The sequence below is a fragment of the Gekko japonicus genome, unplaced genomic scaffold (assembly GCF_001447785.1).
Source record: "Gekko japonicus isolate JY-2015 unplaced genomic scaffold, Gekko_japonicus_V1.1 scaffold1169, whole genome shotgun sequence".
Taxonomy (NCBI): Eukaryota; Metazoa; Chordata; class Lepidosauria; order Squamata; family Gekkonidae; genus Gekko; species Gekko japonicus.
Window position 1 is genome coordinate 496854 of NW_015164707.1, and position 19425 is coordinate 516278.

The 19425-nt window shown below is 44.6% G+C and overlaps 1 protein-coding gene across 1 annotated transcript in view; it reads right to left on the reverse strand.

The window, feature by feature from the left end:
- Nucleotides 1-17622, reverse strand: part of LPXN (leupaxin) — a 50325-nt gene extending 32703 nt beyond the window's left edge. Inside the window, exons 1-3 of the mRNA XM_015409526.1 lie at nt 17500-17622; nt 8879-9051; nt 5845-5900 (exon numbers count right to left, since the gene is read on the reverse strand). Of these exons, the coding sequence (XP_015265012.1) occupies nt 5845-5900; nt 8879-9051; nt 17500-17512 (242 nt within the window). The 5' untranslated portion in view covers nt 17513-17622. The remainder of the gene's footprint in view (nt 1-5844; nt 5901-8878; nt 9052-17499) is intronic.
- Nucleotides 17623-19425: the final 1803 nt, after the last annotated feature.

The following is a 19425-nucleotide window of genomic DNA, read 5'->3' on the forward strand; positions in this document are numbered from 1 at the left end:
TACCTTCTGGTGCCCCCCCTACCTTCTGGTGTGCCTACCAGTTTTCAAACAGAGCCCTAAGCGCTTTAACCTTTCCTCATAGGGAAAGTGTTCCAACCCTTTTATCATTCGAGTTGCCCTTTTCTGCACTTTTTCCAAAGCTATAATATCCTTTTTAAGGTGTGGTGACCAGAACTGCACACAGTATTCCAAATGAGGTCACACCATTGATTTATATAGGGGCATTATTATATTGGCTGATCTGTTTTCAATACCCTTCCTAATAATCCCCAGCATAGCATTGGCCTTTTTTATTGCAGTCACACATTGTCTCGACATTTTCAGTGAGTTATCTACTACAACTCCAAGATCTCTCTCTTGATCAGTCTCTGTCAGTTCAGACCCCATCAATGTGTATTTATATTTAGAATTTTTGGCTCCAATGTGCATCACCTTGCACTTGGCCACATTGAACCCCATTTGCCATGTTGACGCCCACTCGCCCATCCTTGACACATCCCCTTGGAGTGCCTCACAATCCTCACTGGTTTTCACCACCCTGAACAACTTCGTATCATCCGCAAATTTAGCCACTTCACTGCTTACTCCCAACTCCAAATCATTAATGAACAAGTTAAAAAGCAGTGGACCAAGTACTGATCCCTGCGGTACTCCACTGCTTACCACCCTCCACTGAGAAAATTGCCCATTTATACTCACTCTCTGTTTTCTATTAATTAGCCAGTTTTTCATCCATATCCCATGATTTTTGAGCTTACTTAGGATCCTTTGATGAGGAACTTTATCAAAAGCTTTCTGGAAGTCAAGGTAAACAATATCTATTGGATCCCCCTTGTTCACATGTTTGTTCACCCCCTCAAAGAATACTAACAAGTTAGTGAGACAAGATCTTCCCTTACAGAACCCATGCTGAGTCTGCCTCACCAAGTGAGGAAAGGATGCCAAATTGCGTCGACAACCTTGGCCGGGCGGCAGGCCAAGGGCCAATGGAGCAGAGCAGGGCTTTTGATGGGGGGAAAGGGGGCAGGGCAGCAGGCCATTCCGGCACCCTTCTACACTTTCGCCGTTAGGCAACTGCCTTACCTTGCCTAATGGAAGCGTCGGGCCTGACTACTGCCAAGAAAAGTCTCCCCCAACCTATAATTATGCATTTGATTTCTCCTACCTATATGCAGAACATTACATTTATCTCCATTGAAATTCATTTTATTTGTTTTAGCCCAGTTTATCAGCCTGTTGTCAACCTTGTGCCCGCTTTTCTGGACTTGGTTGCCATAGAGACTAAGGGGAGTGTAAAGAATGTCTACTTTTGCTTTTAGCCTCTTCTATGTTGCTCTTGTTATCTTAGTTGGCCTAAGCAAGTAACCTTGAGCCTCAGCAAAGCCTGGTGTCTTCTTTCCCCTGGGAATGCTGAGCAGTTATTTTGACAGGCCTCATGCTTAGGTGTGATTGGCCCTGGGCCATTAGGGTCCTGCTTGATTTAGGTGCTTCACACACTTTTCCTTAGTTCTAACACAGAACATCTAGAGTCTGGATCCTATCAATGTCTCAATAAACTTTATATTCTTTTGAATGACTGTTGTTGGGAACTGATTTCTCCAGGGGTCTGATACCTGTCAAGATCATCCTGTATCCTGATTCTGTCTTCTACCATATTTGCTACCCCTTCCAATTTAGTATCATCTGCAAATTTAATAAGCATTCCCTCTATCCCTTCATCAAAATCATTAATAAAGATGTTGAACAAAACAGGTCTTAGAACAGATCCTTGAGGCACTCCACTAGTCACTCCTATTCAAGAAGATGAGGAACCATTCACAAGCACTCTTTGGGTGCGATCTGTCAACCAGTTACAGATCCACCTAATAGTCATAGGATCCAAACCACATTTTTCCAATTTGTCAACAAGAATATTATGTGGAACCTTATCAAAAGCCTTACTGCCAGGCACAAGCTCAAATAGAGTTCTCAAACTCTGTTATTTACAAACTATTAGGAGCCTCAAAAGCTCACCACTGAGTATTCTTGTAATCTAAAGTAACTTCTCCATACCTCTGTATATTTGGTGGTGCATTAATGCAAAGCCAGCTGTATCGCAACTATTTATTTAATTAATTTTTTGTAGCTTCTACCCCACTCTACCCTGCAAGTGGGCTCAGAGTGGCTTACAACAGAACGTAAAAACAACAGAACAATTCCGTAAAAGATATCAACATTAAGAATTAATACAAACAGGATTAAAATTTAAATAAATAATTTAAAATAAATGATGGGTGACTCAGCGGTTTGACTCCTCCAATCTGTGCTGAGCTCATACCAGGTGGAGCGGTGGATCCCTCCAATAATATGTTCAGCTGCTCCTCGCGCCAGTTGGTAAAGAAAAGCCAAGGAGCTGATGAAGGCAGGGGAGGCCAATGTTATATGACATCCGCCACCTCAACCGTAGGCCTGGTAGAAAAGCTCCATTTTACAGGCCCTGTGGAATTGCAATAAATCCTGCAGGGGTCTGATCTCAACTGGGAGCATGTTCCACCAGACCGGAGCCAGGACTGAAAAAGCCCTGGCCCTAGTCATGGCAAGGCGGACATCTTTCAGGCCGGGGACCACTAGATGGTGCTGGTCAGAAGAGCACACAAACTCCATGTACCATGGTGCTTGCTTATCATGTACAATGGGTCTAATGCTAGTGTCAAACTAGTAACAGTAGAGAATCCCTTGCAAACTGTATTAAAGGGATGTTCTGATGTTCTGACAGAGACCAAACAGACTTTCTGATAGTAAGGAAACAGGTCAGATTGTAACAAAGTTGTCTCATAACTACCCCTCCTTTAGCTGTATTTATTTATCTGAAGTGAACTTAAGACCATTACCTGGCTAAATACTGGCATAAAATTGACACTGTGGGTTATAAGTATTAAATTATACTGTGCTCCCACCACCAGTTTGTGGCTACTTTGGGGTCCAGAACTTATGCTTCATGTTGAATTGCTGGGGGGGGTTCTTAGAAACACTAGTGAGTAATTTCCAGCTCAGGGTATCCCTGACTTGGAATATATGTATTTATTATTTTGAGAATATCCCATTAAAATTAATAGTATATTTCTTGTTCTGAAGAACCATGCCATATGTAAGTCAATCAATCTATCCATACACACTTTCAAGAGACTCAAAAGGGCTCATCATTTTCCATGATTCAGGACATATCAATCAATAGTTCTGAAATGAAGATAATCAAAATACAAATTTTGATCCCTATGGAAAATGAGGGAAGACTTACAGTGTTCCTTGCTGTTGTTGTTGATCAGTGGGGGAAGCAAGAGATTCAGCTTCTGACAGACTCCCCCCACCCCTGGCCTACATTTTAATGTGCCAAAATGAACTTATTACCTAATGAGAGAGTTGTTAGGTTTCTTCTGGCAGCCAGTGGGGGGATGGGGAGTGGGCTTACTGCGAGCAGGGAGTTTCATCTGACGATTCAGCCACATGCCCACAGAAGTGACGTAGGCACACTGGGGCAACACTCTGATTTTTGGGCAAAAACTCTATAGTAGAATTAACTTCTACCATAAGAGTTTTTTGCCCCAAAACCAGACCATTGCCCCAATATCCCCATGTCACTTCGGGGTCATGTTGAAATCACATAGGCATGTCACTAAAATGTCGGGTGTTCCTCTCTTTTTTTGTGGGGGGGTAAGTCCCCCCCGTTGGCCAGCTGAAAAGCGGTGGAGAGGTGGGGCCTGGCAGTGGGGGAACCCCCCCCCACAAGGGGATGTCTGGCAACCCTAGCTAAAAATCAGACTACTAGAAAAAGGGGGAAATTTAATGAAGCTGTGCATGTACTATGGTCATTCCAACCAGCCTTCGTTCCTCTCTACAGGTAAATCCAACAAATGTTCTTGGCCACCCAAGCAACAAGCAATCACCAGCCTATTCACACTACTGAAAAGTGGAGGGAATCTAATTTTAACTTGGTCATGATCTGATTCCATACTTGGTGATAGGGGGAGCTAAATGTGCTATCCTTTTAATTAATTAATTAATTAATTTATACTTTCAATTTGTACACCGCTCAGCCCCGAAGGGCTCTGAGTGGCTTACATGGTGCATGGTGCAGAGACCTATGCAGAAACCCTAACTATGGCCACAGTACGTCTGGGGTGGGGGGAGCCCTACCAGGTACCCTCCCGGCTCCGATCGTTCGTTTATCCGGCAAGTGGGCGACTTCTTCCAGTTCTCTCCAGTGCATTTTCCGCGGCCTCCGCTGTTCTTTTCGGCTCTCTGGCGACTCCTCTCGGGGGCTGTTGGTTAAAGGCCCTGGTGCGCAGCCGCGGTGGGCGTCACAGTGTCCTTGCGGCTCCAGACATCCTCCTGCTGGCCACGTCATCAGCTGCCGAGCCAACCGCCTCCTTGGGATGCCGCTGCCTCTCTTCATCTCCTCCGTGCTGACCGCCGCCGTGTTGCCGCCGCTTCTTGATACCTCGCTCAGCTGGAGCCCAATTTCGAGGGAGGGGTACCCCCCTGTCATCTTACGGAGAGGTACCCATTTACCTAATTGCCCCGAGGGGCTTTCGGACTGCTGGGTTGGCAGGAGATTTTATATTCTTACATCAGCTGCAAGTGTGAGTTTCACACAAACAATACTGAAGTTGTTGCGTGGGTCAAGTTTGTAACAACTAGGAGAACTTTAAACACCTCATCTGTTCCATTCTAACAAAAACCCATTATAACTATCAAGAATAAATATTTCTAAACTTAAGCAACAGTATCCCTATTCATAAGTTACCTTGAATGTGCATACAATCCATGTACAGTATACATCTGATTTTTCTTCATACATGTGTTGATTAATTCTTATGCTACATTCAAGGCATGTACAACTGACCGTATGATTAAAACCCCACATTGAGCCAGATACTGGTCTCCCCCCGCTTCATTTGTAAAGTGAATGCATGTTGGCTCTTTCTGACAAACAGCTGTACACATATACATCTAAGCTGTACATCCACTCACTGTGGCATGTGAATAGGGCAGTGTCACTTCTAAATCTCACTGAAACAAAATGGAGTCAGCAAATATACTTGTCTAATCTCAAAAATGTTCTCTTAATTTAGCAAAAATTAACTAGTAATCTAGGAGGCAATTTTGCAGTTGCCATTGAGTAAAAATAAAACATCAGAGGAATTGAGAGAAGACGAGATTGGATTTATACCCCGTCCTTCACTACCCAAAGGAGTCTCAGAGTGGATTATAATCTCCTTTCCCTTCCCCTCCCCACAACAGACACCCTGTGAGGCAGGTGGGTCTGAGAGAGCTCTTTTGAGGCCTGCTTGTGAGAGAATAAGCTCTGAAAGAACTTGTAACTGACCCAAGGTCACACCAGCAGCTGCACGTGGAGGAGTGGGGAATCAAACCTGGTTCTCCCACGCTCCTAACCACAGCCCTAGAGGTCAGAAGTCTAATTCCCTTTGGAATTGGAGACATGATCAAGTTAAAACATTTCTGCTACAGGTATGTTCAGCTGGAGCTCTTCTATGGAACACAATCTATATGCATTTTCAGAAGTAATTGTGCTACATATTAATTGGGATATGCTTTGCCTTGTAACTGTATGAATCACTGGCTGGTGGCTGTATGTATTCACCTTTGGCTTAATTCTGAGTAAACTCCAATATGTTATTTGCTCAATGCAAAACTATCTTTGTTTTCCCAGGTATGTAATTAAAAAAAGAGCACGTGATATTACATTTTCATATAAGTTGCAGTCATGTCCAATACCCCACTGGGGAGGGCAGTGGAAGGAACAAAAGGGGACAGGGCTCTGTGAGGGCTGCTGTGCCTTCTTACCTGTATATGTTGCCTGCATCTTCTCCATGACATTGACTGTTCAGTGCTGGTTGCACCTGGGGATACACACACACACAAAACAGCTGTCCAGTGAGAACACTGTATCCTTACAGAACCATTTGTACAGATGCTGCTATCCAGTGATATATCTAATTCTGAGCAATGGTGTCATAATGTGGATCAAAAAATCCTCAAAATAGGGCCATGTTCTGATAGGTGGGATATTTCTGCAAACCTGGGGGGAAACCCCAAGTTTGCCAAAAAAATCTAAAAATGGGGGGCTCTAACGAAAGTCAGACACTATTTTTGCTTTCTTGTTTAAAAGGTTGCTTGAAATTCTTTGGTTCAGGCTTCGAGCCTGGTAAGGCACTAAACTGCCTCACAGAGTGTGCTTATGAGAAGCTAAGAGGTGCATGGAATTTTCCCTAGAGACAGAGATAAGGAGACGCTCAGTGTCCTTGAGGGTTCACAGCTGCCTGTGCTCTTCAGTACCGGCCCGTGAGCAATTAGCCAATTAGTGCATTCCAGAATACTTAGCACCTGTGTGCAGGGAGTAACGAACCTTTACAGTTGTATTTAGGTTTCGATTCTCTCAGCTCACAAATAAGTATTATGGACTATCATTGTCATCCTGGTTACGAGCGAAGTTGACATCACTTTGCAGGTCTGTGAGTGGTCAAAGGCCTAGGCTGCTCAGAGACCTCAATTCCTATAAAGTAAGCCTTTAGTCAGTGACTATTAGGATTGCTGGGGTGTTGGGCCTGGTCTGGTCAATACTCCGAAGCAACCCCACTATTGGCATCATGCGTTGATAACACCCGGATGGGCTATTTGTTTGGACTATCTTTGTCATCTTGGACTCTTGTACTTTTGAACCTGAAACGGGTAACCTTTGCAACTGCTTGTAGTATTAGCTATGCTGGTGAAGCTCAGTGTTTGTTATTTTTCCTTCACTGCCTAAAGTCTTGTGTTTTACTTAAACTTGCACAATTACTTAATAAAGAATTTTTATTTTTACTTTGTCTTGGTTTTGGACTTCTTGGACCTCAAAGGCTAAATCTATTGCTTGGACCGTAAGCTGTTACTACTACCAACCTTTTGTCTTAGCTCAGTCTGTATTTTACTCTGCAAGACTGACCTTTGTGTTAAGTTCTCTACAGCCTTGAGACTTTGGTCATTTTCCTCCAGACCTGTTGGGAACTGGTGGCAGAACTACCTTTGTAATCTGGAGGGATTAATTAGAATTCCTTCAGTATTTTTGTAAAAGTGCTTTGTTATCTGTTCTTTGAACCACGACTCTGTACCTGGAGGGGTCAGCGTCCGTGACAGGGGCAGAGGAGAATGGGACAGGGATTTAAACATTCCAAACGGAAGGAGAAAAAAGAAATAGCTTGTGACTGTATGATTGCAGCTGCTATTTTGGGAGATAACAAGCAACCCCTAAGCAATGCTCCCTCTAAGCTGTGGAGTCTTGTGAGCAAAAATTCTACTTTGTGAGCTACTGGCATTAAAACTGTGAGCCAGCCATTTGGCCACTGCATAACTTAGTCTGCTCTGGAGCCCTCCTTCCTGAACTAAGACAAAAATGTGTGAGCCAGAGGCTAAAAACCTGTGAGCTAGTTCACACTAACTCAGCTTAGAGGGAACATAAGATATTTGGCAGTGTGGGCAGGGGAGACTGCTGGAACAGAAAAAACAAAGGTGGCCAAAGGCAGTGGGTGGCTACCACCCCATCCCCCCTTTCCCAAGCCCCTCTCCCACTACCACCACCTCCTGCTGCTGCTGCTCATGGCTAAGCGGGGAAGAAGAGAGTGGCCACAGAAGTTGGGCAATGAGCAACAGAACTGTCTGGCTCCGTTCCTCTCTTCATTCTCTGCCCCCTGCTTCCCACCACTTCCTCCTTTCGGCTGCCAGGAGTAAAAGAAGACGGTGGCCAGAGATGGCAGCTTGTCCCAACCCAAACATTGCCAGCAATCAGTGCCCACCTCTGCTAGGTACTTCCCTCCTGGCAGCAGTAGACAAATGTCTTGCAGGTCTCTGCTTATATTTCTGATGATCCTGCATGAGTAAATTCATTTTCTTTAAAAGGTGAACTGCCCCATGAGGGTTAGCTGTTCCTCTGTAGCTCTTGAGCAGCCCTCACTTGTGTTGCGATTCCGTTCCTTCTGGAGTAAAGGGAGGTACCTTAGATGCCCACAGTTTTTCACAGCAGCCCCATATTCTCCCCTCTTCTGCCTCCTTCAGTGGACAAGTGTTCAGATACACTCCGCAGCAAAGAGGAGAAAAAGGTGGACAGCTGTACTGTTGCAACATGGGATTAGGGTAATCATGACGTGCCCTTTGCTGTGTAACAGTCTCTGATTTGAGAGGCCTGATATAAGTTAAGAGATATGCAATGTAAGGAGAAGTCTTCTACTGGGTGGGAACAGTGGCACTGTATTGCTCATGTAGCCCTGTACTGCTGAGTAGCTCCCTGGGGTCTCAGACAGAATCTTTTCCAGTCCGTCACTGGAATGCCCAGCCTCTGGGTGAGGCCTGGAAATCTCCTGGGATCACAATGGGTCTCCAGACGACACAGACGGGTTCCTCTGGAGAACAGGGCTACTGCGGATGGTGGACTCCGTGCTATTCTATCCAAATGAGGCCCCTCCCCTTCCTAACCCCCCCTTCCCAGGCTCCACCCCCAAATCTCCATGAACCTCCCAGCCTGGAGTTGGCAGCCCTAGTTCACCTACTCAGTTACAGTTCTACAAACTATTGTTTAAAAGTCCACTGCTCTGTGCGGTCCTCACACAGATCTTTTCCAACTTAATCCTACAATAGACCTTTTCATTCTTCTGCTACGTTTTGCTTTTCATCACTTCTTAGGATAAACATTATAAAGCACTAATGAAAAATGTAATCATTATAGACTGCAGTAGATGATCGAGCAAAATAAATTTGCTGCAGGGGACAAGTTTCATCTTCAGAAACCTCAGCCTTCCATAACATGGAACCTGTACTTCTTGCTAAGGAGGAAGTTAAAGGATAATACCTTTTTGGTTTCTGGGGTAATCAGTTTCTTGTTCTGCTCAACATGGGTCTGTGATACCGTTGATGCTCGTTTATCCTTGTTGTCATGTTCCAGAAGAAAGCAAACCTTTGGGGGGGTTGCGTCAACTTCACTCAAACTCTCCGAGGTTAGTTCCAATTCTGCCAACAAAGCATCTGAACAAAGCCAATATATATTGTGAATTCCGTGTTTTGTGAATTCTGTCTATTCCCCTTTTGTTTTCTGCATCTCCCATCTGACTACAAGTACAATACAATACAAAAAGCCTTTATTGGCATATATCAAGTTATCCATACAGACAGTAAGCAAATATAGAGGATCATTTAAATATAAGCAGTTGAACAATTTTCAATCAGTCCTTGTTTACCAAACTTAAAAATTGGGCTACTTTTTCAGTTATTTCAGGTAATGAGTCATCAAGAAGACGATACATCAGCAGGGCGTCTGAATGGCCCAAAAGATTGAATAAAATTGAGTCTAAAAGATTAGAACGTACAAGAAGGAGAACCCGTGATACTCACGGGGGGGAGCTCCATGCGGAGGAGGAGGAGGAGGAAGCAGCCACAGGTAAGCCTCCCCCCCTTCCCCCAGCACCAATGGTGAGGCCCAAGCTGGGACCCCTCCCGGACTAACCGGGAGACCTCCCGGACGGGGCTGGAGACCTCCCGGAATGCCCGGGAGGGGCTGGTTTTTGGGTGGGCAGAATGTCAGCTATGCCACCATGATGTTTATGGGTGAGAGTGCAGCTGCTTGACCTGTGTACCAACTGATGCCGCATTCCTTTGTCCTCCTTATCTATGACCGTGCTAGCTAGCTGTCTATGTAGCATCTCCCCATGTATTATCCGTGGGATCGGTTTCGATTCCCAGCTTTGGCTATAACGGCCTGGGGCCCCATTTCCCCTGCGCAGGAGTCAGGCCGATTGGCCTATGAGTGTGTGCGGGGTGTGTGCGTACGAATGCCCCACATCCCTTTATGTAGGAAAGTAGCCATTCCTAACAGTACTGATGTTACTGCCTCTATAGCTCTTACATTAAAGTATAACCTTATGACAAGCATGTACTTCTTTGTTTGGCTGTGCATCCTGACAACCAGTTAACCTCAATAGTCCGCAGGCACCATGGTGCCCACTAGCACCACGTTAGGGACCCCTGCACTACAACATAAAAAACAGAGAGCCTAAAAGCAACTCACAGATTTTTTCCAGGTGGCCCCCAGACTCAGACTCTACCAATGCTATCCTAAGCAGATTTACACCCACATAATTTCATATATTGAAGTCAATGGGTTTGGAAAGGCATAACTCTCCTTAGTATGGCATTATACTTTTGCTCCCATCCTGAAGGCTAAGGGCAGGCTGTTACATTGCTTCTGGGAACAGTTTAGTTGCAAGTTGTACTATTAATAATATTTTTAAATAATTGAATAGGACAAAAGTTTAATAATTATAGTCTCTCTGCTTGACATCTTTCTTGCACTGATCAACATATAATTGTTGCAATAATGTCAGAAAAGCCTTGCTGGATCAGAGCAGCAATCCATCTAGTCTAGCATCCTGTCTAGTGGCCAAACAGTTACTCCAGAGGGCCAACAACAGGACACGGAGTCTAGCGTTGGTGCCCAGCAGGATTCTGGGGAGAAGGGAACATGCCCGGGGGGGGGGGGTTTGCCATGGCCTACGGCACAACATCATTTCCAGACCAAGAAGTGACATCATGCCAGTCTAGGATTCAGCTGACATTTCCCCCCCCCCCCCGGGTTTGGCCTAGAAATACTGCCCTGCTAGGCTTACCAGGCCTCCTGCTATGGCTGCTAAGGCAGGAGGCTTCCCATAAGCAATCCCTGTTGCCTTCTGCCACTGAGCAGCAGTGGAACAAAAATAAAATAAAAACCAGATGATGTTGCTATATCACTTTTGGGTAAAACCTGTTAGTGACATCGGGTAGCTCTAGGAATCGCTGGAAATTCTATGGCTTTACCTGGAAGTGATGCAGTGACATCAGCAACATCACATGCATGCCCCCTTGTCTCCACCCCCAGCCCTCCCTCCACCCCCAGCCTGCATCACACTATTGCTGCAATGGTTTTTTTGCTTCATTTTCTTCAAAAACAGCCCCCCAGCCCTACAGAGTGGAAGCAAGATTTGGGGGTTGCAAGACCTGGCAACCCTAATGTAAAGATCAAGGTTTTCTGCGATATTCCCTCCTGACACTTGTATTCAGGGGCTTACCGTCTCTGAATGTGGAGGTTTCCTTTAGTCACAAAGGCGTTCTTCTACTCTGTCCAATGTTAGTATATCTTCTTTCCAGAGACTAACCTGTGTTAATTGTGACTCCTCCCAAAGAAAAGCAAGCCATCTTAGCCTATTTTTTTCATCAGGCACCTAAACTGCTATGTCAGTAGCCTTTAAAAATCTCTTCCTAATGACAGCTTTTTCCAGTGGCCTGGACAAAGTCTCCTGCCACAAGCTTTGTGAGTGTGTTTCTGCTGATCCTTTCCATTTTGAGAGACGTGGTTAAGATACCTTGTGGCTTTTTCTCATTGCAAAACAGAGGTGTGGAGTGAGTCATACAAGAGAGAATGCACACTCACACCCACATTTTTATATACTGTAATCCAGTTCCTGTCAGCAAAACCACCTCATTTACATTTTTCAAGTCTTCCAGATTACGCACAACCCACAAATTCACCCTAATTTGTCAGCAACAGTTGTCTTGTACTGAAGTTTGTCTGCTCCGCCCAAACCACACATTGTTTCTGGAGTGACCGGATAGAGGATAAAGGTACAAATCTTCCTTCAGTTGGCTTTGTGGAAGTTTTCTGCCTTCAGCTTTGCATCTCATGTTCCACACGATATTTCTCTACTGGACTCTCTCATTCCCTCTCCCCCAACATTTAAGGTTCTGCTGCAACATATCACTATGGGGAAGGGTTGTCAACTCCAGGCTGGGAGATTCTTTGAGATTTGGGATTGGAGCCTGGGGACGGAGGGGCTTAGGGAGGGGACATAGCCCACCCTCCAAAGTAGCCATTTTCTTCAGGGGAAGTTTGGAGATCAGTAGTAACCCTGAGAAATCACCAAGCCCCACCTGGAGACTGGCAACTGTACCATGGAGGTATGGTGCTGTCAGCCAGGCCTTTGTGCTACCCTGGCTGCCATGAGAGTGGGGGGTGGGGTAACTATGGAATGTTTACTTTCATTTCTGCTTTCTCTTGTTTTGGTTATCTCTCCCTGTAAGCCGAGCCATATAGCCTTGAGTGCCTGGTGTCTTCTTTCTCTTGAGAAAGCTGGCCCGTTAGCTTGGCGGGCTCCTACCTGTCGTCTGATTGTCCCTGAGCCATTTTGGTCCCCCTTGAATTCTGTATATCTATTAGCTTCGCGCGCTTTATCCTCAGTTCTAACACGAAACAGTTAAGATACCTGAATGCCATAAAGATCTCAATAAACTTTAATTCTTATGAATGACTGCTGTTGAGAACTAATTGACTCAGGAGTCTGACAGGTGCAAGGGTTTACTGGTGGTTGTCACTACCTATTTGGGAGGAGAATAGGCTTCTTGCTGCTTAATCTGCTTTGGAAACCGGTGAGCAAGGAGATACTTCCGGTGGGGCAGCGTCCTGCACAGACGCTGTTCGCGGAGCTTCAAGGCATTAAGGTTTTTTTCTTATCTTTTGGATTTGATTTGTCTCATGGAGTTACTCCCTAAGTTAGACTAGTGTATTAGGTTAGCCCTGTAGCCTTGTAGTTCAGATAGTTTGTTTTGTTTATAGATAAGACTTAAAGAGTCTTAAAGACCTAAAGACTGTGTGCTGTCTTACTGCTACCAAAATGACTAAGAAAAGAAATAGAAATGACTTGAACTCTGGCTCTCTGGTAACATCTTACAGTAAATCCTCAAAGCAGCTTCGCATAGATGATTTTTAAAAGACACTCTGTGGGAGGGGATTCCTCCTTTGGAAAACAGGCTCCGTGTATTGGAGCCCTCAGACCTGAATCCCTCTAGTTCCCTGCAATTTCCACTCCTGAATAATGAGGTTTTTGCTGAGAGTGTGAGAGAGACTGCTACTTCCCACCAGGAACCTACTTTGAACTCAAGTCCTTTAAACTCTACAGCATTAAGAGAAAACAGAGAAACCTCAAAAGCAGACTTAACCAAATTGATTAGTGATCAGTGTCTTCTAATGGCTGAAACAGTCATAGCCATCTTCCAGCAACTAAACAAAATATCAGCCAACCTGTCTAGTCTAGAAAATCTACTTAAGAGAAATTTAGGAGGCATGCCACATCTAGCAGTGCCAGAACACTCACCCAAAGGAGAGGTTGGTTCTAAGCTACTGCCAAGGAGAGACTTTGATGCTGCTTCTTGCCATCCTTCAACTCTAAATGATGAAGTTGTAGACCAGTCCTCCTCTAAGAATTTTCTGATATGGAAAGTTCTCAGGTTGCCCTGGAAATTGCTCAAATTGCAGTAAATGCAGGCCGCTGGGGCAGTAGACAAGAAGTGATTTTCTCATTATGCTGTCTATTGAAGTTGGAGGCTGATGAGGTTGATTTAGAACAAATTGAAAGACTTCCTAATCGTCCCTCAAGCAGAAGTAGAAGACTGGTCCTGCTATTTCGGCAACCCACTATCCCACGAATGCTGCTTAAGATGAGAGGCTTCTTAGGTACATTTGGCATTTGTCCAACTAGAGTATTCCAGGACACAAGGAAGAGCCCTCTCCTCTCGTGTGGCGGTGGCTGTGTTCCATTTGATAGGGGCTCGCAGGAAGGCCAGAGGCAGCAGCATATGGATAAAACTATGGTGCCCTCTATGGATAGCACTTTAGGTCAATGTTTAAAAGAAATTCTGAATTCAGGTAGTCTAATGAACTCCTGTCAAGCACTAGGGCATTCAATGCCAATTCAAAACCCCATAGAAGTTTATGAAAATCTCACCCATTCGAATCCCATATCCATTTATGAAAATTTTATACAAAAGCTAAATCCATATCTCGTTCATCCATATAATGAAAGGTTCCAGAAATCCTATAACTGCTCCAAACCATGGTTTAATCATAGATGTGTAACAGCAAAAAAAAAATCTAAAATGGAGGTACCAGCAATATTGGACATCAGAAGATCAGGCTAAAGGAGAAGCCCTAACAAATCTGCTGTCACAAAAGACAGACTATAAACTGCTGATACAAAGTTGCAAGAAAGAATACAATAGAGAACTATGGGGAAAACTGATTATAGCAGTAAAAGATAAAAACCCTTCCCTTTTCTGGAAATTAATTACAGGCAGACTTTTGGGACCCAAATCTTTAATATCCTCTTGTATACCATCAGATAAATGGGTTTCTTTTTTTTACAGAATTGTACAAGGATGCTTCTCAATCTTCCCCTCAAATAGCATTAGAAAATACCCTCAAATGGCCTCCTGTAACCCCAGGTGAGATTAAATCCCACATAAACCAACTAAATAATGCTAAAGCCCCTGGTTACGATGGTATCCCACCTGAATTTGTGAAAGAAAATAAGGAGTTGTGGGCCTCTTTTTTGGCCCTCCTTTTTACATATATCGATGATACAGGCCATATGCCAAATTCATGGGGAATGGCCATAGTGGTCCCGTTTTATAAAAAAGGTAACAGAGGGTAGGATCCATCAAATTATAGGCCAATCTGCTGAATATCATAAGTAAGATATATGTTAGGCATCTCTTGAACAAACGTTTGGACTGGTTTGAACAAGAAAACATTTTAGCAGCAGAACAGGGAGCAGGGAGATGTACAATAGATCAATGCTTAATTATCCAACACCTTATTGAGAAATACTCATCTAAGGGAATAATTTCACTTTACGCAGCCTTTGTTGATTTCAAATCTGCATTTGATTCCGTATCCAGAATGCGACTTTGGGACAAATTATCAGATTCAACTATTGATAGAAGACTCCTATATCTTATACGGGCATTACATGAACAAACTTATCTGAGAGTCTGATGCAGCAGACAAGGATATCTTACTGAACCCATTCAGACCTTCAGATGTGTCAGGCAAGGCTGCTTGTTAGACCCGGCACTGGTTATTTTTTACATAAACAATCTATCTAGCTGGCTTAACACTCCAGAACTCCATCCCCCTAGACTTGCCAATAGGACAGTACCAGCGTTATTATATGCTGATGACACAGTGCTACACTCCAGAAGCCCTGTAGGATTGAGGAGGGCTCTTGGGAAGCTCTCCTCATACTGTGAAACAGAATCTCTTACAATCAACTACCAGAAAACCAAGATAGTTGCTTTTGGGCATAGACCAAAAATTTGGTCCTGGTCGAGCAAGTTAATAACTTTAAATATCTTGGGGTAGTTCTGCAGGCCACGGATTCTAGACTTCAACATAGTAAGTATGCTGTGGAACAAGGAGAAAGATCTGCAAATAGTATTGCAAAATTCCATTACTCTCAAGGGGGGTTATATATTCCCACAGCCCTTAAATTATATAAACTCAAGATGCTAGCCCAACTGTTATATGGGTCATTTATGGGGCCACCAAGTTCCTATTTTGCACCTCTAGAAAGAGGTCAGTCTAAGTTCTTACAGGTCCCTAGATGTGTGTCAAATGCCAGGGTAAGACTGGAGACAGGCTGTTTAAAAGTTGAAGCCTGGGTCTGTATTCTATCAATACATACCTGGCTAAAGGGGTATCACAATCCACAAGGTTTACTCCCTCTGATACTCTGCGACAATTTCCAATCAAATTGGTCTAAGTCTGTTCAGAGCTATCTGCTGAAAATAGCCCCCCCTCCCCCGGTGCTCTTATCTTTTGGAACAGACCAAGCAAAAATATTAGTTAAGCAGAGAATTGAGGATATAGAACGCCAAATTGATCTTTCCAGCATACAAAACATTAAGATGAGGGCAATTATCAGAAATACTGTGGGTCCAGCCAACTATTTAACATCTCTTGCAGTCAAAGGGTCTAGAAGAGCCTTCACTCTGGCAAGGTGCTCTGCCCTCCCTTCTGCTGTACTTGAAGGAAAACACAAGAAGGACACTCCTTTTTCAGCAAGGCTTTGTACCTCCCCATTAAGGGAGGTTGAGACTACAGAGCAAATGTTTTTAAGATGTCTATATTATAAGGTGGTGCGTAATAAAATCACTCCACTGACTGAACGAATTCCGGGTCTTTCCGAAAAAGCTAGACTCGAGTTTCTTCTATCTGATAGAAACCCCAAAATTACCCACCAAGTAGCCAGTTTCTGTATGGTGATACTCAGATCACGGAAATTCTAAGGTAGCTAGTTAGATATAGTTGTTTGATATTAGATTAAATTTTAATTTGCTTTTAATGTGTCACTGATGTATCTTGAAATATTGTAAAGGTGTACTTCTTTTTCTATGACTGGTCTAAGGACTGTAGAAATGTAGAAATAAATTGAAATTGAATTGGGAGGAGAATATCTTCCAACTTGGCAGGCTGGTAGCCACAAGTCTGCAGTCTTGTCTGGGCTGGGGAAGGGAGCAGGGTGTTTGCACCAACTCCTGCCTAGTCCTATGGAAGGCCTGCTTGAAGTTCAGAGATCTGCTGCGGTTGCTATTTTTGCCTTTGGAGCCTAATCAGAAAACAAGGTGGCCTTCCCCATTTGACTGGGCAAGAATTTACACAAGCTTCCTTCTCCCTCCCAATTTAAAACATCCTTGCCCAACACGCACTGCATGCATTACTGCAGCTTATCAGTGCCTCCAAATGGGGGGGGGACCTTCCTCCTGTAAATCAAGTGATATACCCTCCCTCCCAGTCAAACCTCACTGACCCCCCCCACACACACACACACACTCCTGTGCCAGGACCAACCTGGGAGCTTTATGCTGAACACGGTTATGAACGCCCCCCCCCCCAAGGTCTGTAGTTTTAATAGGTGTTCCTCTAACATGTGGAAATAGGCAACTGAAGCTTTTCATGGCATGGAGCTAAATGACATCACCAGCAGATAACTGCGGCAGATCAAACTGATATTGAAAGAGAAATTGTGTAATATTTCCCGTATTTATTCAGCTACATCTAGAACATTCCAGAATTTTATCTAACAATTAAAACCCTTGTTCTGTTCTAAAACTTATCCCTATCCAGTTTGTACTCATGACTTCTAGGACCCACCATCCTATTTAAATAGTTTTCCTCTTTCTGCTCATTACCTATTGTTGCATTTATAACATATACCCTCTTAACCAACTACTTGCAAATGAATAAAAAACTTGTATTCATAAGTTTTCCATCTCTGCAATTCATTTACTTGTGCTGTTTGTATCCATGCTAGTAATCCAAGCACAGGTGACCAAAACAAAGCTGCCACCTTCCTCCCAACAAAGTCTGCATGTCTGGCAGGAATTCAACACACATTTTTGCCCTATTATAGGAGAAAGCTGCACTAGTTAAGTGCCAGTTGTTTATGCAGCTGTTAAAAGGTACAGCCCCTCTTTCAGGAAACAGTGTCAATAATCCTACAATAAGATGCTTAGTATTTCTCCCTCCCACCCAGCAGCCTGACAAAGCTGAGTACATCAGCTCTATGCTTTCACTTCTTGCTGTTTTCCCATGGTTGAAAAGTTACTTACCTAACTCATCCATTGCCTACTGATGATAGGATCCTCTCTCTAGGAGCTCCTTGAGACAGTGGGATTCAGACTTGCTTGATGGCGGAACCAAAGGGGAAAGAAGCAAAATGGTGAGTGACTCCGTGGTTTAGGCAGACTTATTCAGTTCCTCTCGAGCTGTACTTCCTCTTTTTCTAGGCTGAAAGTTTCTTTGTCTTAGCAAATCACATTTCGAGCAGCTCAAAAAAGTATACAGATTGTTGAACAGGAAGAGATGGTGGCCTGGTCTTATCAGAAATATGCAGATCTCATGTGATGGTTGTGCCATCTTTCTTGCAGCTGGGGCACCTACCCTGCTGTTATCAAGCAGGGGGATTTTACTGACAGATGGCAAGATGTTCTCTGGATTCCTTTTTCCTGGGAAAAAGTTAATCACGGGGATTGCCACTTGACAAATGTGGGGGGGGGGGCAGAAGCAACAGTTACATATGGGTATGCTTAATCTCTCTCACACGTGTACACTACTCAGGTTGTTGAAAAGACACAGGGACAGGTTACATTTAGTGGTAGCTACGAAGCAATGATGTTTAGGAAATGAGTTTCAACAACTTTCCATTCTTTTCTGTTACAAAGTTGAACTCATATTGAATGCAACCCAGCATTTAAAATGCTTCTGCCTCTTCAAGTAATTTTTGGCAGTATTCCAGGAAGCAGCATGAGGTTAAAGCCAGAAAACAGTAGCAGGGCCGTTTCCACAGGGCGGATGGGGCAGGGGTGGGAAGAGCCACCCTGCGGTGGAAGCAGCAGCAGCAGCAGCAGCAGCAGCAGCAGCAGCAGCAGCAGCAGCAGCAAGCCGGGTGGGGGCAGACAGGGGCAGGGTCCACTTGTCCTTCCTTCCCTGCTTGTCGCTGTCCTCGCCCCACCATTGCATCAGCACAGAAGAGCTGATAAAACATGACTCTTATCTTGCCAGTTCCAACTTCTCCCACTATGAACTTAATAAAGAGCCTGTTAGAGGGCGGGAGGGAATTTAGCTCTGTCACTTTGAAGGTGGGGCTTAGCTCCGTCTCTCCCTCCCTCCTCCCTGGATTGGCTGCAGGCAAAGCTTTCAGATAAACCTGTGTCCACTATCACCCTGCAATTTCTTCTTTAGGCTGGAGAAAAGGAGGTTCTTGCTTTGCACTGGCTTAAAGAGGAAAGCTCAGGAACCCCAGCATCATGCTTGGAAACAGCACACCCTCTTGCGAAAGCTCCCCCCAAAAATTCCACCTGGAGAAATATGGAAGTGTGCAGGGTCAAAGAAACTGTTCAGGGACAGCAGCAAAAGCCCAAGATGATGCCACAGGAGCAGCTTCGCAGCTCGCCATGATGCCCCAAAACACCAGGAAGGCCAGGGATCAGCAGAAGAGGCAGGAGGCAACAATGGTAGCTGTTCCTGTCCGGCACTCAGCTCTGTCTAAGAGCTGAACGCTTCCTAGGATGTGATCAACGCACAGCCAAACTGAAAAGACTTAATTAATATTAATTAATTACGGTGTCGTCTTGAGCGGCCATTGCGGACTCCAAAGCAGATTGTGTTCATTGTGAAGTCTTAAGTTCTCCAAAGCCTTGATATCCGATATTACTAAATGTTAAAAGACTGCAATGGAAGGGACGGCTATGTTTGGTACAAGCTGAGATTTAGGCTTAAACAAGGGGCGGACCCGCGATACTCGCGGGGGGGAGGCAGAGGAGGAAGCAGCAGGAGGAGGTAAGTACCCCCCCATCCTGCTGGTTCCCCCCTCTCCTCCAACCCCCTTGCCTTCCCCCCCTTGCCTCCCCCCCCCCCCCCTCCCCCCCTGAAAAAACCATCCCGGCACCGAAGCGAGGGCTGAGCAGCTTTCCTCTCAGCCCTCTCTACTCTTCCCCCCCATTCAGTCACCTAAGTGAGGGCTGCTCGCCCCTCGC